Genomic DNA, 18,587 nt, shown 5'->3' on the forward strand with positions numbered 1-18,587 from the left:
AAAGGGTAGTTGCTACTCACCATATAGATGAGCTGCAGAAAGGCGCAATAAAAAGACTGTCACACATTTAGCTCTCGGTCAACAAGGCCTTCGTTGGAATTAGACAACATACACACATGCACACACTCATGCAAATGCAACTCACACACACATGACCACAGTCTCCGGCAGCTGGCTGGCTCCAGCTAATTGTGTGACAGTCTTTTTAATGTGCCTTTCTGCGACTCAGCATCTCCACTATATGGTGAGTAGCAGTCTATCCTTTTCATTATATTACAACGAAAACAATCAATTATTAACAAAATTATTTAATTAGATGTATAAAAAAAAATCTACTCACCAAGCAGTGGCAGAACACAGATATAAAAGACTGTGGTAATTGGCAAGCGTTTGAAGTCAGTGGCTTCTTCTTCAGGCAGAAGGGTTGAAGGGGAAGGAAGAAGGGTGAAGGAAAAGACTGAAGAGGTCTAGGAAAAAGGTTAGATTTTGGGAAAGTCACCCAGGGCAGGGGAGATTTACCATTATGGGATGAGAAGGAAAGACTCCTGTACAGTAAGTCTGCCCTGAGCCGCAGTTCTGGATGACTTTCCTGAAATCTCCTCTGAGCCATGCTCTCTTTCCTCTGGTGCATAGCCAGAGGGGGTCACAATGTGTAGCAGGGGGTCACTGGTGGCTTTCAGAGAGAGAGGACATACTAGCATATGGGCATTTTGTGGTAGGTGGCCCATGTGGACGGCCGAGTTTCACGAGTGGGATTGTATCGTATGGTGAACTGAACTGTTTTGAGGTAGGAAGCCACGCCTCTTCGTGGTTTGTGTTGCATCTCATCCAGAAGGGCGGTGAGGCAATGTGCCTGGAGACATGATGTTCTGCAGTTTGTATTATCGAGTTCCTGGCTTCTTGTGGTAAGATTGCTCTTTTCTTATACGAGGGCAGTTCAATAAGTAATGCAACACATTTTTTTTCTCGGCCAATTTTGGTTGAAAAAACCGGAAATTCCTTGTGCAATATTTTCAAACATTCCCGCTTCATCTCATATAGTTTCATTGACTTCCGACAGGTGGCAGCGCTGTACAGAACTGTTAAAATGGCGTCTGTAACGGATGTGCGTTGCAAACAACGGGCAGTGATCGAGTTTCTTTTGGCGGAAAACCAGGGCATCTCAGATATTCATAGGCGCTTGCAGAATGTCTACGGTGATCTGGCAGTGGACAAAAGCACGGTGAGTCGTTGGGAAAAGCGTGTGTCATCATCGCCGCAAGGTCCAGCAAGACTGTCTGATCTCCCGCGTGCGGGCCGGCCGTGCACAGCTGTGACTCCTGCAATGGCGGAGCGTGCGAACACACTCGTTCGAGATGATCGACGGATCACCATCAAACAACTCAGTGCTCAACTTGACATCTCTGTTGGTAGTGCTGTCACAATTGTTCACCAGTTGGGATATTCAAAGGTTTGTTCCCGCTGGGTCCCTCGTTGTCTAACCAAACACCATAAAGAGCAAAGGAGAACCATCTGTGCGGAATTGCTTGCTCGTCATGTGGCTGAGGGTGACAATTTCTTGTCAAAGATTGTTACAGGCGATGAAACATGGGTTCATCACTTCGAACCTGAAACAAAACAGCAATCAATAGAGTGGCGCCACACCCACTCCCCTACCAAGAAAAAGTTTAAAGCCATACCCTCAGCCGGTAAAGTCATGGTTACAGTCTTCTGGGATGCTGAAGGGGTTATTCTGTTCGATGTCCTTCCCCATGGTCAAATGATCAACTCTGAAGTGTATTGTGCTATTCTTCAGAAATTGAAGAAATGACTTCAGCGTGTTCGTAGGCACAAAAATCTGAACGAACTTCTCCTTCTTCATGACAACGCAAGACCTCACACAAGTCTTCGCACCCGAGAGGAGCTCACAAAACTTCAGTGGACTGTTCTTCCTCATGCACCCTACAGCCCCGATCTCGCACCGTCGGACTTCCATATGTTTGGCCCAATGAAGGACGTAATCCGTGGGAGGCACTACGCGGATGATGAAGAAGTTATTGATGCAGTACGACGTTGGCTCCGACATAGACCAGTGGAATGGTACCGTGCAGGCATACAGGCCCTCATTTCAAGGTATCGTAAGGCCGTAGCATTGATTGGAGATTACGTTGAAAAATAGTGTTGTGTAGCTAAAAGATGGGGAATAACCTGGTGTATTTCAATGCTGAATGAAACAACCCCTGTTTCAGAAAAAAAATGTGTTGCATTACTTATTGAACTGCCCTCGTACATTGTACATTGTACCTCCTCCCCCCCCCCCCCCCCTCCACCCCCACTCCCCCCACCCGCTAAAGAGGAGCCTTTTGACAGAACGACATTGAGTGTTCAATGAGCGTACAGTTGAAATTACTGTTATAACCAAATACATTGTTGCTGTGTTATCATTAAATACTGTTGTCCAGATTACTACCTTTCGACAGAGCACCGTTGATATTCCTGTTGTTGTTAACATGCACCATTGAATGACAATTTGTTTAACGGCAAGCAAGAAGAAGAACCTTTTGACAGACTGCCATTGAGTATTCAATGAGCATGCAGTTGAAATTACTGATATAACCAAATACGTCGTTGCTCTGTGATTATTAATAACTTGGTGAGATTACTACCTCTTGACAGAGTGCTGTTGATATTTCCTGTTGTTACTAACATGCACCATTGAATCACAATTTGTTTAATGGCAAGCCACAAGAAAAGCCTTTTGAAAGGGCGCTGTTGAATGCTCAATCAGTGTACAGTTGAAAATACTGTTATTAGCAAATGTTTTACAGCCACTAGCAGTTGTACTCTGGGCTTGTGGCTTGGTTGGTTACATAGTTTTGGTTTTTTTATATATATATATATATATATATATATATATATATATATATATATATATATATATATATATATATATATATATAAAAAAACAAAGATGAGGTGACTTACCGAACAAAAGCGCTGGCAGGTCGATAGACACACAAACAAACACAAACATACACATATATATGTGTGTGTATGTTTGTGTTTGTGTTTGTTTGTGTGTCTATCGACCTGCCAGCGCTTTTGTTCGGTAAGTCACCTCATCTTTGTTTTTTTATATATATATATATATATATATATATATATATATAAAAATAGAGGGAACCATTCCACGTGGGAAAAATATATTTAAAAACAAAGATGATGTGACTTACCATACGAAAGCGCTGGCAGGTCGATAGAAACACAAACAGACACATACATACACACAAAATTCAAGCTTTCGCAACAAACTGTTGCCTCATCAGGAAAGAGGGAAGGAGAGGGAAAGACGAAAGGAAGTGGGTTTTAAGGGAGAGGGTAAGGAGTCATTCCAATCCCGGGAGCAGAAAGACTTACCTTAGGGGGAAAAAAGGACGGGTGTACACTCGCGCACACACACACATATCCATCCACACATATACAGACACAAGCAGATATATTTAAAGACAAAGAGTTTGGGCAGAGATGTCAGTCGAGGCGGAAGTGCAGAGGCAAAGATGATGTTGAATGACAGGTGAGGTGTGAGTGGCGGCAACTTGAAATTAGCAGAGATTGAGGCCTGGTGGGTAATGGGAAGAGAGGATATATTGAAGAACAAGTTCCCATCTCCGGAGTTCGGATAGGATGGTGTTGGTGGGAAGTATCCAGATAACCCGGACGGTGTAACACTGTGCCAAGATGTGCTGGCCGTGCACCAAGGCATGTTTAACCACAGGGTGATCCTCATTACCAACAAACACTGTCTGCCTGTGTCCATTCATGCAAATGGACAGTTTGTTGCTGGTCATTCCCACATAGAATGCATCACAGTGTAGGCAGGTCAGTTGGTAAATCACGTGGGTGCTTTCACATGTGGCTCTGCCTTTGATCGTGTACACCTTCCGGGTTACAGGACTGGAGTAGGTGGTGGGGGGAGGGTGCATGGGACAGGTTTTACACCGGGGGCAGTTACAAGGATAGGAGCCGGAGGGTAGGGAAGGTGGTTTGGGGATTTCATAGGGATGAACTAACAGGTTACGAAGGTTAGGTGGATGGCGGAAAGACACTCTTGGTGGAGTGGGGAGGATTTCATGAAAGATGGATCTCATTTCAGGGCAGGATTTGAGGAAGTCGTATCCCTGCTGGAGAGCCACATTCAGAGTCTGGTCCAGTCCCGGAAAGTATCCTGTCACAAGTGGGGCACTTTTGTGGTTCTTCTGTGGGGGATTCTGGGTTTGAGGGGATGAGGAAGTGGCTCTGGTTATTTGCTTCTGTACCAGATCGAAAGGGTAGTTGCGGGATGCAAAAGCTGTTGTCAGGTTGTTGGTGTAATGGTTCAGGGATTCCGGACTGGAGCAGATTCGTTTGCCACGAAGACCTAGGCTGTAGGGAAGGGACCGTTTGATGTGGAATTGGTGGCAGCTGTCATAATGGAGGTATTGTTGCTTGTTGGTGGGTTTGATGTGGACGGACGTGTGAAACTGGCCATTGGACAGGTGGAGGTCAACATCAAGGAAAGTGGCATGGGATTTGGAGTAGGACCAGGTGAATCTGATGGAACCAAAGGAGTTGAGGTTGGAGAGGAAATTCTGGAGTTCTTCTTCACTGTGAGTCCAGATCATGAAGATGTCATCAATAAATCTGTACCAAACTTTGGGTTGGCAGGCCTGGGTAACCAAGAAGGCTTCCTCTAAGCGACCCATGAATAGGTTGGCATACGAGGGGGCCATCCTGGTACCCATGGGTGTTCCCTTTAATTGTTGGTATGTCTGGCCTTCAAAAGTGAAGAAGTTGTGGGTCAGGATGAAGCTGGCTAAGGTGATGAGGAAAGAGGTTTTAGGTAGGGTGGCAGGTGATCGGCGTGAAAGGAAATGCTCCATCGCAGCGAGGCCCTGGACGTGTGGAATATTTGTGTATAAGGAAGTGGCATCAAACAAGGATGGTTTCCGGGGGTAACACATTGGGTAAGGATTCCAGGCGATCAAGAAAGTGGTTGTGTCTTTGATGAAGGATGGGAGACTGCATGTAATGGGTTGAAGGTGTTGGATCTACGTAGGCAGAGATACGTTCTCTGGGGCTTGGTAACCAGCTACAATGGGGCGGCCGGGATGATTGGGTTTGTGGATTTTAGGAAGAAGGTAGAAGGTAGGGGTGCGGGGTGTCGGTGGGGTCAGGAGGTTGATGGAGTCAGGTGAAAGGTTTTGCAGGGGGCCTAAGGTTCTGAGAATTCCTTGAAGCTCCGCCTGGACATCGGGAATGGGGTTACCTTGGCAAACTTTGTATGTGGTGTTGTCTGAAAGCTGACGCAGTCCCTCAGCCACAGACTCCCAACGATCAAGTACCACGGTCGTGGAACCCTTGTCCGCCGGAAGAATGACGATGGATCGGTCAGCCTTCAGATCACGGATAGCCTGGGGTTCAGCAGTTGTGATGTTGGGAGTAGGATTAAGGTTTTTTAAGAAGGATTGAGATGCAAGGCTGGAAGTCAGAAATTCCTGGAGGGTTTGGAGTGTGTGATTTTGAGGAAGAGGAAGTGGGTCCCGCTGCAACGGAGGACGGAACTGTTCCAGGCAGGGTTCAATTTGGATGGTGTCTTGGGGAGTTGGATCATTAGGAGTAGGATTAGGATTAGGATCATTTTTCTTCGTGGCAAAGTGATATTTCCAGCAGAGAGTACGAGTGTAGGACAGTAAATCTTTGACGAGGGCTGTTTGGTTGAATTTACACGCAGTTTTTTCGAAATTTTCCCGAATTTATCCGTCCTCTAACGTGTTTTGGCGGCAACACAACCACCTAACCTTCGTGCACATCGTGGTCTACCAACCCAAGTCCAACATAGCCCAGCTGTAACCAACACCTTTTCGCCTTTTTTCACACCAGATCTCCAGTTACTTTCCAGTCCACCTTTATCCCTGCCCATATATTTTTATTTTCATTTTCATTTCAGCCTCATGTTACACTTTCCACCTTCTAATACCATGTCACCCTCACAACACCCCCACAACGACCCCATTAAGTTTTATTTACATTCCCTCCGCAAACATGCCTTCGCCCTAGCCAGATTACGCTCCCATATTCTATTTTCTCAGGCTTGTCTGACATTTGGCATTACCCCCTAAGGCCTCACACTTAAAGTTCCCATCTCTGGCTGCAACCCTTCTTTCCATCAGCCCCTATACCAGTTCCAAACTGAACAATCCATTGCCCTCACCCACCTAATCCTTCACCTACACATCAACTCAGCCTATGAACACACCCGTCAACTCCTATCCTTAATAAAAGTCCTCAATCTTTCCTCTCCCACATCCACACCGGCTGTTCAGAGCATCCTCCTACAGGCCAACCATAAATTAGAACGGCATGCCATCCTCCACCTCAAAAAACTATCCAATCTCCTGGTTTCCCACCTTCGGAAAGGCAACTCACTCACCCTTCACAACCTTCCCAGCAAACCTCAACCTCCTCTCATTGCACACAAACCCAGTCTCTCCCATCTACTCAATCTCCCACTTCCAGCTCCACTCCCTCCAAAACCTCAAAATTCCAATCAACACAATCTGGAACCACAACACCCTAATTCAGTAGTTAACCTTTCCTCCAAACCTCTCTCCCAATCCGAAACCTCTGTCCTATCCAAAGGCCTCACCATCAGCCCCACTCCCAGATTCAACCAAACAGCCCTCGTCAAAGATTTATTGTCCTACACTCGTACTCTCTGCTGGAAATATCACTTTGCCACGAAGAAAAATGATCCTAATCCTAATCCTACTCCTAATGATCCAACTCCCCAAGACACCATCCAAATTGAACCCTGCCTGGAACAGTTCCATCCTTCGTCGCAGCGGGACCCACCTCCTCTTCCTCAAAATCACCCTCTCCAAACCCTCCAGGAATTTCTGACTTCCAGCCTTGCATCTCAATCCTTCTTAAAAAACCTTAATCCTACTCCCAACATCACAACTGCTGAAGCCCAGGCTATCCGTGATCTGAAGGCTGACCGATCCATCGTCATTCTTCCGGCGGACAAGGGTTCCACGACCGTGGTACTTGATCGTCGGGAGTATGTGGCTGAGGGACTGCGTTAGCTTTCAGACAACACAACATACAAAGTTTGCCAAGGTAACCCCATTCCCGATGTCCAGGCGGAGCTTCAAGGAATCCTCAGAACCTTAGGCCCCCTGCAAAACCTTTCACCTGACTCCATCAACCTCCTGACCCCACCGACACCCCACACCCCTACCTTCTACCTTCTTCCTAAAATCCACAAACCCAATCATCCCGGCCGCCCCATTGTAGCTGGTTACCAAGCCCCACAGAACGTATCTCTGCCTACGTAGATCAACACCTTCAACCCATTACATGCAGTCTCCCATCCTTCATCAAAGACACCAACCACGTTCTTGATCGCCTGGAATCCTTACCCTATGTGTTACCCCCGGAAACCATCCTTGTAACCATTGATGCCACTTCCTTATACACAAATATTCCACACGTCCAGGGCCTCGCTGCGATGGAGCATTTCCTTTCACGCCGATCACCTGCCACCCTACCTAAAACCTCTTTCCTCATCACCTTAGCCAGCTTCATCCTGACCCACAACTTCTTCACTTTTGAAGGCCAGACATACCAACAATTAAAGGGAACACCCATGGGTACCAGGATGGCCCCCTCGTATGCCAACCTATTCATGGGTCGCTTAGAGGAAGCCTTCTTGGTTACCCAGGCCTGCCAACCCAAAGTTTGGTACAGATTTATTGATGACATCTTCATGATCTGGACTCACAGTGAAGAAGAACTCCAGAATTTCCTCTCCAACCTCAACTCCTTTGGTTCCATCAGATTCACCTGGTCCTACTCCAAATCCCATGCCACTTTCCTTGACGTTGACCTCCACCTGTCCAATGGCCAGCTTCACACGTCCGTCCACATCAAACCCACCAACAAGCAACAGTACCTCCATTGTGACAGCTGCCACCCATTCCACATCAAACAGTCCCTTCCCTACAGCCTAGGTCTTCCTGGCAAACGAATCTGCTCCAGTTCGGAATCCCTGAACCATTACACCAACAACCTGACAACAGCTTTCGCATCCCGCAACTACCCTTCCGACCTGGTACAGAAGCAAATAACCAGAGCCACTTCCTCATCCCCTCAAACCCAGAATCCCCCACAGAAGAACCACCAAAGTGCCCCACTTGTGACAGGATACTTTCCAGGACTGGACCAGACTCTGAATGTGGCTCTCCAGCATGGATACGACTTCCTCAAATCCTGCCCTGAAATGAGATCCATCCTTCATGAAATCCTCCCCACTCCACCAAGAGTGTCTTTCCGCCGTCCACCTAACCTTCGTAACCTGTTAGTTCATCCCTATGAAATCCCCAAACCACCTTCCCTACCCTCTGGCTCCTATCCTTGTAACCGCCCCCGGTGTAAAACCTGTCTCATGCACCCTCCCCCCACCACCTACTCCAGTCCTGTAACCCGGAAGATGTACACGATCAAAGGCAGAGCCACATGTGAAAGCACCCACGTGATTTACCAACTGACCTGCCTACACTGTGATGCATTCTATGTGGGAATGACCAGCAACAAACTGTCCATTTGCATGAATGGACACAGGCAGACAGTGTTTGTTGGTAATGAGGATCACCCTGTGGTTAAACATGCCTTGGTGCACGGCCAGCACATCTTGGCATAGTGTTACACCATCCACGTTATCTGGATACTTCCCACCAACACCAACCTATCCGAACTCCGGAGATGGGAACTTGCTCTTCAATATATCCTCTCTTCCCATTACCCACCAGGCCTCAATCTCCGCTAGTTTCAAGTTGCCGCCACTCACACCTCACCTGTCATTCAACATCATCTTTGCCTCTGCACTTCCGCCTCGACTGACATCTCTGCCCAAACTCTTTGTCTTTAAATATGTCTGCTTGTGTCTGTATATGTGTGGATGGATATGTGTGTGTGTGCGAGTGTACACCCGTCCTTTTTTCCCCCTAAGGTAAGTCTTTCTGCTCCCGGGATTGGAATGACTCCTTACCCTCTCCCTTAAAATCCACTTCCTTTCGTCTTTCCCTCTCCTTCCCTCTTTCCTGATGAGGCAACAGTTTGTTGCGAAAGCTTGAATTTTGTGTGTATGTATGTGTCTGTTTGTGTTTCTATCGACCTGCCAGCACTTTCGTATGGTAAGTCACATCATCTTTGTTTTATATATACACTCCTGGAAATGGAAAAAAGAACACATTGACACCGGTGTGTCAGACCCACCATACTTGCTCCGGACACTGCGAGAGGGCTGTACAAGCAATGATCACACGCACGGCACAGCGGACACACCAGGAACCGCGGTGTTGGCCGTCGAATGGCGCTAGCTGCACAGCATTTGTGCACCGCCGCCGTCAGTGTCAGCCAGTTTGCCGTGGCATACGGAGCTCCATCGCAGTCTTTAACACTGGTAGCATGCCGCGACAGCGTGGACGTGAACCGTATGTGCAGTTGACGGACTTTGAGCGAGGGCGTATAGTGGGCATGCGGGAGGCCGGGTGGACGTACCGCCGAGTTGCTCAACACGTGGGGCGTGAGGTCTCCACAGTACATCGATGTTGTCGCCAGTGGTCGGCGGAAGGTGCACGTGCCCGTCGACCTGGCACCGGACCGCAGCAACGCACGGATGCACGCCAAGACCGTAGGATCCTACGCAGTGCCGTAGGGGACCGCACCGCCACTTCCCAGCAAATTAGGGACACTGTTGCTCCTGGGGTATCGGCGAGGACCATTCGCAACCGTCTCCATGAAGCTGGGCTACGGTCCCGCACACCGTTAGGCCGTCTTCCGCTCACGCCCCAACATCGTGCAGCCCGCCTCCAGTGGTGTCGCGACAGGCGTGAATGGAGGGACGAATGGAGACGTGTCGTCTTCAGCGATGAGAGTCGCTTCTGCCTTGGTGCCAATGATGGTCGTATGCGTGTTTGGCGCCGTGCAGGTGAGCGCCACAATCAGGACTGCATACGACCGAGGCACACAGGGCCAACACCCGGCGTCATGGTGTGGGGAGCGATCTACACTGGCCGTACACCACTGGTGATCGTCGAGGGGACACTGAATAGTGCACGGTACATCCAAACCGTCATCGAACCCATCGTTCTACCATTCCTAGACCGGCAAGGGAACTTGCTGTTCCAACAGGACAATGCACGTCCGCATGTATCCCGTGCCACCCAACGTGCTCTAGAAGGTGTAAGTCAACTACCCTGGCCAGCAAGATCTCCGGATCTGTCCCCCATTGAGCATGTTTGGGACTGGATGAAGCGTCGTCTCACGCGGTCTGCACGTCCAGCACGAACGCTGGTCCAACTGAGGCGCCAGGTGGAAATGGCATGGCAAGCCGTTCCACAGGACAACATCCAGCATCTCTACGATAGTCTCCATGGGAGAATAGCAGCCTGCATTGCTGCGAAAGGTGGATATACACTGTACTAGTGCCGACATTGTGCATGCTCTGTTGCCTGTGTCTATGTGCCTGTGGTTCTGTCAGTGTGATCATGTGATGTATCTGACCCCAGGAAAGTGTCAATAAAGTTTCCCCTTCCTGGGACAATGAATTCACGGTGTTCTTATTTCAATTTCCAGGAGTGTATATATATCCTTTATATACGTCTCTTAATATTTAAAGGGTAAAATAATTCTGGGCATTTAATAGTCTTACCAGCAGCAGGTTTACCTGGTAGCTTATGGCCATCAGCTGTAGTATTCTGGGCTTGTTGCTTGGTTGATTACATTTTTCTAGTTTTATACTGTTTAAATCTTTATTTTGGTATATCCTTTTATATACTTTCTTCTGACTTAAGGTTTGGGAAGACAACAAATGTTTGTATTTATAATCATTGCAGGGCTGACATTGGTTTCCGATGTTCCGCACCCAACCGTGATCCTGTACCCTGTACCTTGGGAGCGTATTTAGGTTGAGGGAGTTGCCTATTCTGAGGTGCACCACTCGCTATCTCTGTCGGAGCCTGAATTGCTCAATCCCCCGGAACTTGGCCTAGCCCTCCCACTCCTACTTAAAGATAAATCCAGACTTGACTAGGACCATATCATACCCTTTTTCCTAGACCTTTCCAGTCCTTTTCCTTCACCCTTCTTCCTTCTACTTCAACCCTTCTTCCTGAAGAAGAAGCCACTGGCTCTGAAAGCTTGCCAATTACAACAGTCTTTTATGAGTGTATTCTGGTGTCACTTGGTGAGTAGACTTTTTTATCTTTTGATTATTTTGTTACATTCCATTCTGTATTTTCCATTGTTTAATGTAATATTACATGTTTCACACTACAAATATAAAATTTTACTGTAGATAATATTGCCATACCCGATTTTCAAGAACAGCCCTCGATTTTTCTCCCAGCAGGAGTTTAGTGGCAGCAGAGCCGAGTGAATCCATCCCAAGAATCATCAGATATTCATGGTTCAGGTTTTCGTCAGTCACAACTTTTTGTTCAGTTCTTTTCACCACTGGTAACACCCATGGCTTGCCTTCATTGGTCCTGTAGGCTAAACATTAATAAATTCTGTTATATTTGGAAATAATGGAGTATGTAACTTGGTCTTATTTGCATGTATCTATTTACATGTGTTCATATTGGAATATCATTTAATAACATATGTAGCAGTACCCACAGTGAAGATTGAGAGTACATACCACACCCCACAAAGTTTTCATGTATTCAAGGAATATAATGTAAGTGCACACTTATGATAGAACATGAAATATCCTTCCAGTTTTACGTGGAAGTTTCCCTATATATATATATATATATATATATATATATATATATATATATATATATATATATATATATCTGCTTGTGTCTGTATATGTGTGGCTGGATATTTGTGTGTGTTTGTGTGTGCGAGTGTATACCCATCCTTTTTTCCCCCTAACGTAAGTCTTTCCGCTCCCGGGATTGGAATGACTCCTTACCCTCTCCCTTAAAACCCACTTCCTTTCGTCTTTCCCTCTCCTTCCCTCTTTCCTGATGAGGCAACAGTTTGTTGCGAATTCTTGAATTTTGTGTGTATGTATGTGTCTGTTTGTGTTTCTATCGACCTGCCAGCACTTTCGTATGGTAAGTCACATCATCTTCATTTTTAAATATATTTTTCCCGTGTGGAATGTTTCCCTATATATATATATATATATATATATATATATATATATATAAATAAAAAATCACCAGTGGTCTCTACATTGTATATTTTAATGTGTGTTTTGGATCTGTTATGTGATATTAATGATACACTACATGAAAGACTTTGCATAAAAATCCAGCATATCAGCCATATAACAAACTACAACACAGATAAATTAATCAAGAAACTTGGTTTGGAATGTTTTTTTTTTTTTTTTTTGGCATAGTGTTTATTTGATAATATGCTGATTTATTTTGCATATTTTTACAGCAGTATGAATTTATTTTGGATACTTTCACAGTCTTGTGTGGAAGATATATGAGGAAGGCAAAACACCCTCACATTTAAAGAATAATATAGTAATTACAATTACTATGAAGCCAGGTGCTGACAAGTATATATATTGGTATATTACCGAACTATGAGCTTAATAAATTATGAATGTGAAATACTGCCAAGAATTATTTACAGAATAGTGGAAAACTGGTAGAAGCCAGCCTTGAGGAAGCTCAGTTTAGGTTCCAGAGAAACATAGGAACACAGGAAGTAATACTGACCCTAAGATACATTTTAGGAGAGAGCTTAAAGAAAGGTAGCCCTGTGTGTAGGGCATTTGTAGACTTAGAGAAACTTTCAAGTTTATCAGTGAAATTGTAATTCTGTCAGAGGGCAGTCAAGCATTGGAAGAGCAGGTTAAAGGAATGGATAGTGCCTTGAAAAGACGTTATAAGATGAACACCAACAACAGTAATGGGTGAGAAGACATTTACCTGGACTTAAGATTCCATATCACACTTTTCATAAGTGCTGTAGAGCAGCCTTTACTGACTGAGTCATCTGAGAAGGATCATCACGGGCACATCACATACTCAGTAGGGCAATAGTGTCCCAGGGATGGGAAAGGCTTGTATTTTTTTTTGTCAGTGATTATATTGAGACAGCCATATAGCTACCATACATGGTAATACCACTGTGTCATCATGAACATTATGGTGATGTAGAAATAGGAAGCCCCCATTAACTTAAGCTTCAGTGGACCAGTTTTACTGTTTGAAACTTCCTGGCAGATTAAAACTGTGTGCCGGACCGAGACTCAAACTCGAGACCTTTGCCTTTCACGGGCAAGTGCTCTGCAGTTTTAATCTGCCAGGAAGTTTCATATCAGTGCACACTCCGCTGCACAGTGAATATCTCGTTCCAGTTTTACTGTTTGTTTGAAAAAACAAAAAGCATGCTACTGAATAGCAACCCCATGTGGAGTGCTTACAAAATCACGTGGCCCCTAGCTGTGCAGCTAATGCAGAAGAGGAGGGAAATGGTAAGGGTGGGGGCTCCCTTGTGGAGGGGACAGAATGGTAGGAGAGTTGTAGCTCTACAGCTGAAGCCTTCACACAAATGCCTTTCTCACAGAACTTTTAAACTACAGCTTGCGAGTCTGCATATGATCGTATTAACAGATTATGCCAGTAAAATCAATAACTGGACAAGTCAATCATTTATTGTTAAAATCCACAATTAGTTACAGGATTATGCTGAAACTGCAACAGGAGAGATTTATTTTCATCTTACTTGCAAGCCTTTCTCCCTTTCTGTTGTTGCTGTGCTAAAATTAGCTTCTGTTGCCAAATACAATGTTATTTGCACAATTTCACCTCACTAAAATGCTAATGCTAGATGTGGCAGATTCCTGAAACAGTCTATTATTAAACAAACAACTGAGGACAAGTCAGGTCCATAACATATGAAAAGCTGAAGCTCAGTATAACAGATATTTGAGTCTTTAACTTACTTTTTTACAAACCCATACTAATTCTCACTTCACCAGTTACCAATGACTCTTAAAATAATTACAATATTTAATTGAAAAATCTGTTGTTGCCCATATATTGCAGTAGGTGACTTTTGTATGTTAACAACATGGCAAACTGCTGCCTGCTGTGTATGTTACTATTTGCAAAAAATTTGTTTCAGTATCTCAAACAGTTTATGAGTTATATCTAAAAACAAAGATGATGTGACTTACCAAACGAAAGCGCTGGCAGGTTGATAGACACACAAACATACACACAAAATTCAAGCTTTCGCAACCAACGGTTTATGAGTTATGAGAGATATGAATATTTCACTTTCTCTCTACAGTTTGCCATGCCATAAAAATAGGTATAGACCCTGTCTCAAGTTTAAAAAAATTGAATGTGTTATGCTACATTTCATATGCAGCAATGCCTGATGTAACATGCACCAAATACAAACTCATAGCACTCCATAGTTTTCATTGCAAACAATTTGAATTTCATGCAGTGCTATCCTTATTGCTAAAATTTCACAATAAGTATGACCACTGACAAGCTGATTGGCAGTTCATCATCATGAAGCTGGTGAATAGGGCTATTAGATGTGAGAGAATAACAGTTTTTCCCAAATAGTCTCTTTAAAATCGTTTGACAAAGATTGCCAAGCAGCCAATGTGTGCACGCCTCTGTATCCACAGTGCAACCAGAGCAGGTAGAGAATGTTTCATTCAAAACAGCTGAAGCATACAGCCCAGTAAGGAGCAGGAAACTGAGGCAGGCACCCTTTTGGAAACCAGCACTGAGAATGAAAATGTTCTTTAAGAGCACCATTATCAATACTATTACTAAATATGAAAATTAGCAGTTTTTTCCAGTGGCTGCAATATCATTTATGTTCTGTAAGTTAGTTTTGTTTTTCAGTAACAGTCAGGAAATCTCAGGTAGACTGTGCATGAGTCTGAGACACTGGAATTAGTCAGTCAGGGACTAGTCATCAAGGGTGACGGTGAGGTTGCAGCCCAAAAGTGCAGGCGGACAATTACTTTTGAAGTATAAATTTCTTAAAAGTGATAACAAGGACCATTTAAGTCATGATGTGATTGAGTATGAGTGGAAAATCATTTTGTAAAGCTCATTGAGAAGACTAATGAGCTATGAACAGTTTAAAGACTGAGTAGTGACCCATTAGTAGTGGGTAGGAGATTTTTCTATTTATAGGTGACCTTGTGTGAAGGTTGTATATCGGAAGTAGTCTTAAACACTCATTTGAATTATTCTTAATGTGAAATTGATGAAAGAAACTGACCTGTGGCTAAGCAGGATGAGTGATGTTGAACTGAGAGACATTGATGGGGCCCCTTAAACTTGTTCACTATGAGCAACTTTTATCATTTCAAAGCAGTCATTAAATATCAATTCCTATAGATATAGGATAGATTGTGCATGTTAGTTTAGGATCTTTCACTTGTCTGTTTTGCTACAAACTTGGATGAACCTTTATTATTTGAAAAATTGATAAAAGGGGGATTTGCTCTGTGTACATACATTGACCAGATGTATTAGTAACAAGTCAATAAATAGCTGATCAAGAAAATGTGGGCAATCCTTCTTCTGTCCTGACCTCTAAGCAGAATGGCAATACTCCATGTCGCAGAACACAGTAGTGTTTACCATAGAGGCAGTGACCATTGTGCAACCTCAACCGCCATCAAGATGGGATACACAATATTAAGAGTAGAATTGGCTTTCAGTGCCCCAGCAACAGGCAGGGACAACACCATGGATCTTATGATCTTTATGGAGAAGCTAGTTGAGCTGCAGCAATGTGGAACCTGGGTGAGCTTTCTCCGGAGTTTCATCACACTAAGGCATCAAACAAAATGGTCATATGGATGTCTTTGCAAAGGACACAACACACAATGGGTACTTACTTATCTATAATTTCTATATGTTCCAATACATTACAATATTTGAACTCCGAGGACAAGAACCCACAGGAATTTATTATTTTTCTATTGTAAAAATGAAAATAACATTCAGTAGAACAATCTTAGACTTTACATAAATGACATAATTTTATGGCTGATGCGTAAGATTAATTTTTCCCAGAACAATTTATCAGTGACTTTTAAATAAGAATACTTATGACACCAGTGTTGTTATTGATAGAGGTTGTGGTGTGATATATTAATTATTTGGTGCATACATTTTAATGTCAAATAAAGGACTATTGAAACTCATTATAGTTGGGATCAGCAGCACATAAATAAGAATAGTCAGAGATTATTTATTTCTTGCTGCTACATTTTTATACATTTTACAATAACATGTACACACCACTACGACATTAAATAGAATCCAATTACCCATTACAAACTGTATTTAAAAGATCATGCAGACTAATTTCCTACTAATATCATCAGCATCCTTGTATCAGGAAAAGCAGTAGCTTACAAAATAATCGTAAACTTTTAAAAGGGTGTACCTTCCTATATAATTGTTAGTTACAGTGTGCTAACGTAGATTTGTTGTAAACATCAGATGTTCTAGTAAAGTAATGTGGTTCTGCTGCAAGACTTGTACAACAAATGACAATAAATTAAGTAGTGAGTGAATAAAACTGCTTGACAGTGCAGGATGAATTAAAGTTGACACTTGTGCCAGATATAGCCTGGAGGGGGAAAATATTTTGATGTAATGCATGTGCACTTGAAAACCATGCGCATTAGCAGTGTGTGTCACTGCTAGCAGTGTGTTAGTAGTGTGCCATGAAAGATCAATACTGTGAACTTTTGACAGAACCTGCCATGGGCGAAGGCCTATTTAAACCCTGCCGTGCTATCCGCGCACTTGTGTATCATGTTATTACTGCTTACATACATTGCCTTATCTTATTGTGTTCAGTGTATGTTATGCTGATTGGTGTACATACCACAGTCTAATAAAGTTGTACTAACATTCTTGGTTGTGTTTTGTGTCCAAGTACAACACAAGTGACAATGAGTAAGAGATTGTCCTCCACGCAGTTTTCAGTCTTTGGTTGGTCCCCCATTGAGTTATGATGTCTAATGGTGACACTGATGAGTTGTTACACCATCTGGTTGATCAGCAAGGGATTCTTATTGCAGCATCTCAGTCAACAGCAGGGGGTGTTCGCCACAGCACAACACAACCAAATCCAGGTACTGCAAATGTTTGCCTCTGTTTTGGCTTTTCCCGGTCCATTTCAATCTACATCACCTGCCGCACATCCTGTTTTGCCTGTTGCTACACTGCTATTTCCAGCTTACATTGAGTCCGTCAAAGAATGGAAAGCCTATGAAAAACAGTTGTACCAGCATTGTCATGTGTTTGGATTGACTGAAGTTAGTTTATGCCATGCTTTCTTTTTTCCTTAGTTATCACCTCCCATGTATCAACTCCATTGCCAACTGCCCCCCCCCCTCCCCCCCCCCCTCCCTACAGGATCCATCTTCACTCTTTTTTGATAACATGTGTGACCTTCTTTTGAAATATTACTGTAAACGCACACACATCATTGCCCCTCGAGTTGAGTTCTGTGTGTTACAAGAAACCAGAACATTCCTATAAGACTTGGGTAGCTGGGGTTCATGGTTTAGGTCATTGTTGTTAGTTTGCCACTGACGTACATAAGGAGTCATATTCCAACCAAGTTCATGTTGCAATCATTCGGTTGGCCCCTGACCATGAGGTTCGTGAGTAGGCCCTTCAGTGTGAAAACCCTTTCCTCTATGATGTTCTGACTATTACACAATCGTTTGAGGTTTTGAGGGCTGCAGGTACTAAAATTGAGTCATCGTATGAGGTTGCAGAAGTTCAACTCCATCCACCTCCCCATTTGTGGGATGGTTCACAGGGGGACAATATGGTGGCAGTGGTTCACATGCAAGCAAAATGTCATGGTGGCTGGCCCACCTCATTATGGCAGCCATGGCCACAGTGGCAGCACAGCAAGCCTGGTAATGAACAACACCACAAGCACTCCTCACTTCCCTCTTGCCCGTCATGTTTTGCCACTCATGATAGGCCGGATTGTCCCCAGCAGTGGGCCATTTGCTGCAAGTACAACAAAATGGGCCAAATTGCTCCTGTTTGTAATGCAAAATTCCAACAGCCTCTTGCAGATGCTGACCATGGATGTCAGTTGCGTATCAGCAGTCAGTCTCCATTGCGCTGAATAAGCTTTTTATTGATGTGAAGATTTATCAGAAGGTTTTGCACATACAACTCATCACTGGTGCTGCTGTGTCATTTTCAACTTGCTAATGTACGTGGACTTGGGTTCTCCCCCTTTAGTGCTAGTGTCATGTACATTAGTCACTTAAAATAAACAAAATATTCTGATATTATATAGTTTCTTGGCCCCAGTCACAAACAAATCTGTGGTTCATCTGCCGCATGCACTTAAAATTTGTATGCTTTGGACACCTTTAGCCTTTTCGGGTTTACTATTTCTGATGAAGTTAATCTCATCTCTAATCAACTGCCTTACACACAGCTCGATCCTTTATGCTCTGAATTTTCCATGGGTTTGGGTTGTGGTAATAATTTCAAAGGCCA

General features: G+C 44.0%; 1 protein-coding gene across 1 annotated transcript in view; it reads right to left on the reverse strand.

The window, feature by feature from the left end:
• LOC124606459 (aspartate aminotransferase, cytoplasmic-like) overlaps positions 1–18,587 on the reverse strand; it is a 109,679-nt gene that overhangs the window by 59,917 nt on the left and 31,175 nt on the right. Inside the window, exon 2 of the mRNA XM_047138440.1 lies at positions 11,393–11,574. Within this exon, the coding sequence (XP_046994396.1) occupies positions 11,393–11,574 (182 nt within the window). The remainder of the gene's footprint in view (positions 1–11,392; positions 11,575–18,587) is intronic.

This window comes from Schistocerca americana, chromosome 3 (assembly GCF_021461395.2).
Source record: "Schistocerca americana isolate TAMUIC-IGC-003095 chromosome 3, iqSchAmer2.1, whole genome shotgun sequence".
NCBI lineage: Eukaryota > Metazoa > Arthropoda > Insecta > Orthoptera > Acrididae > Schistocerca > Schistocerca americana.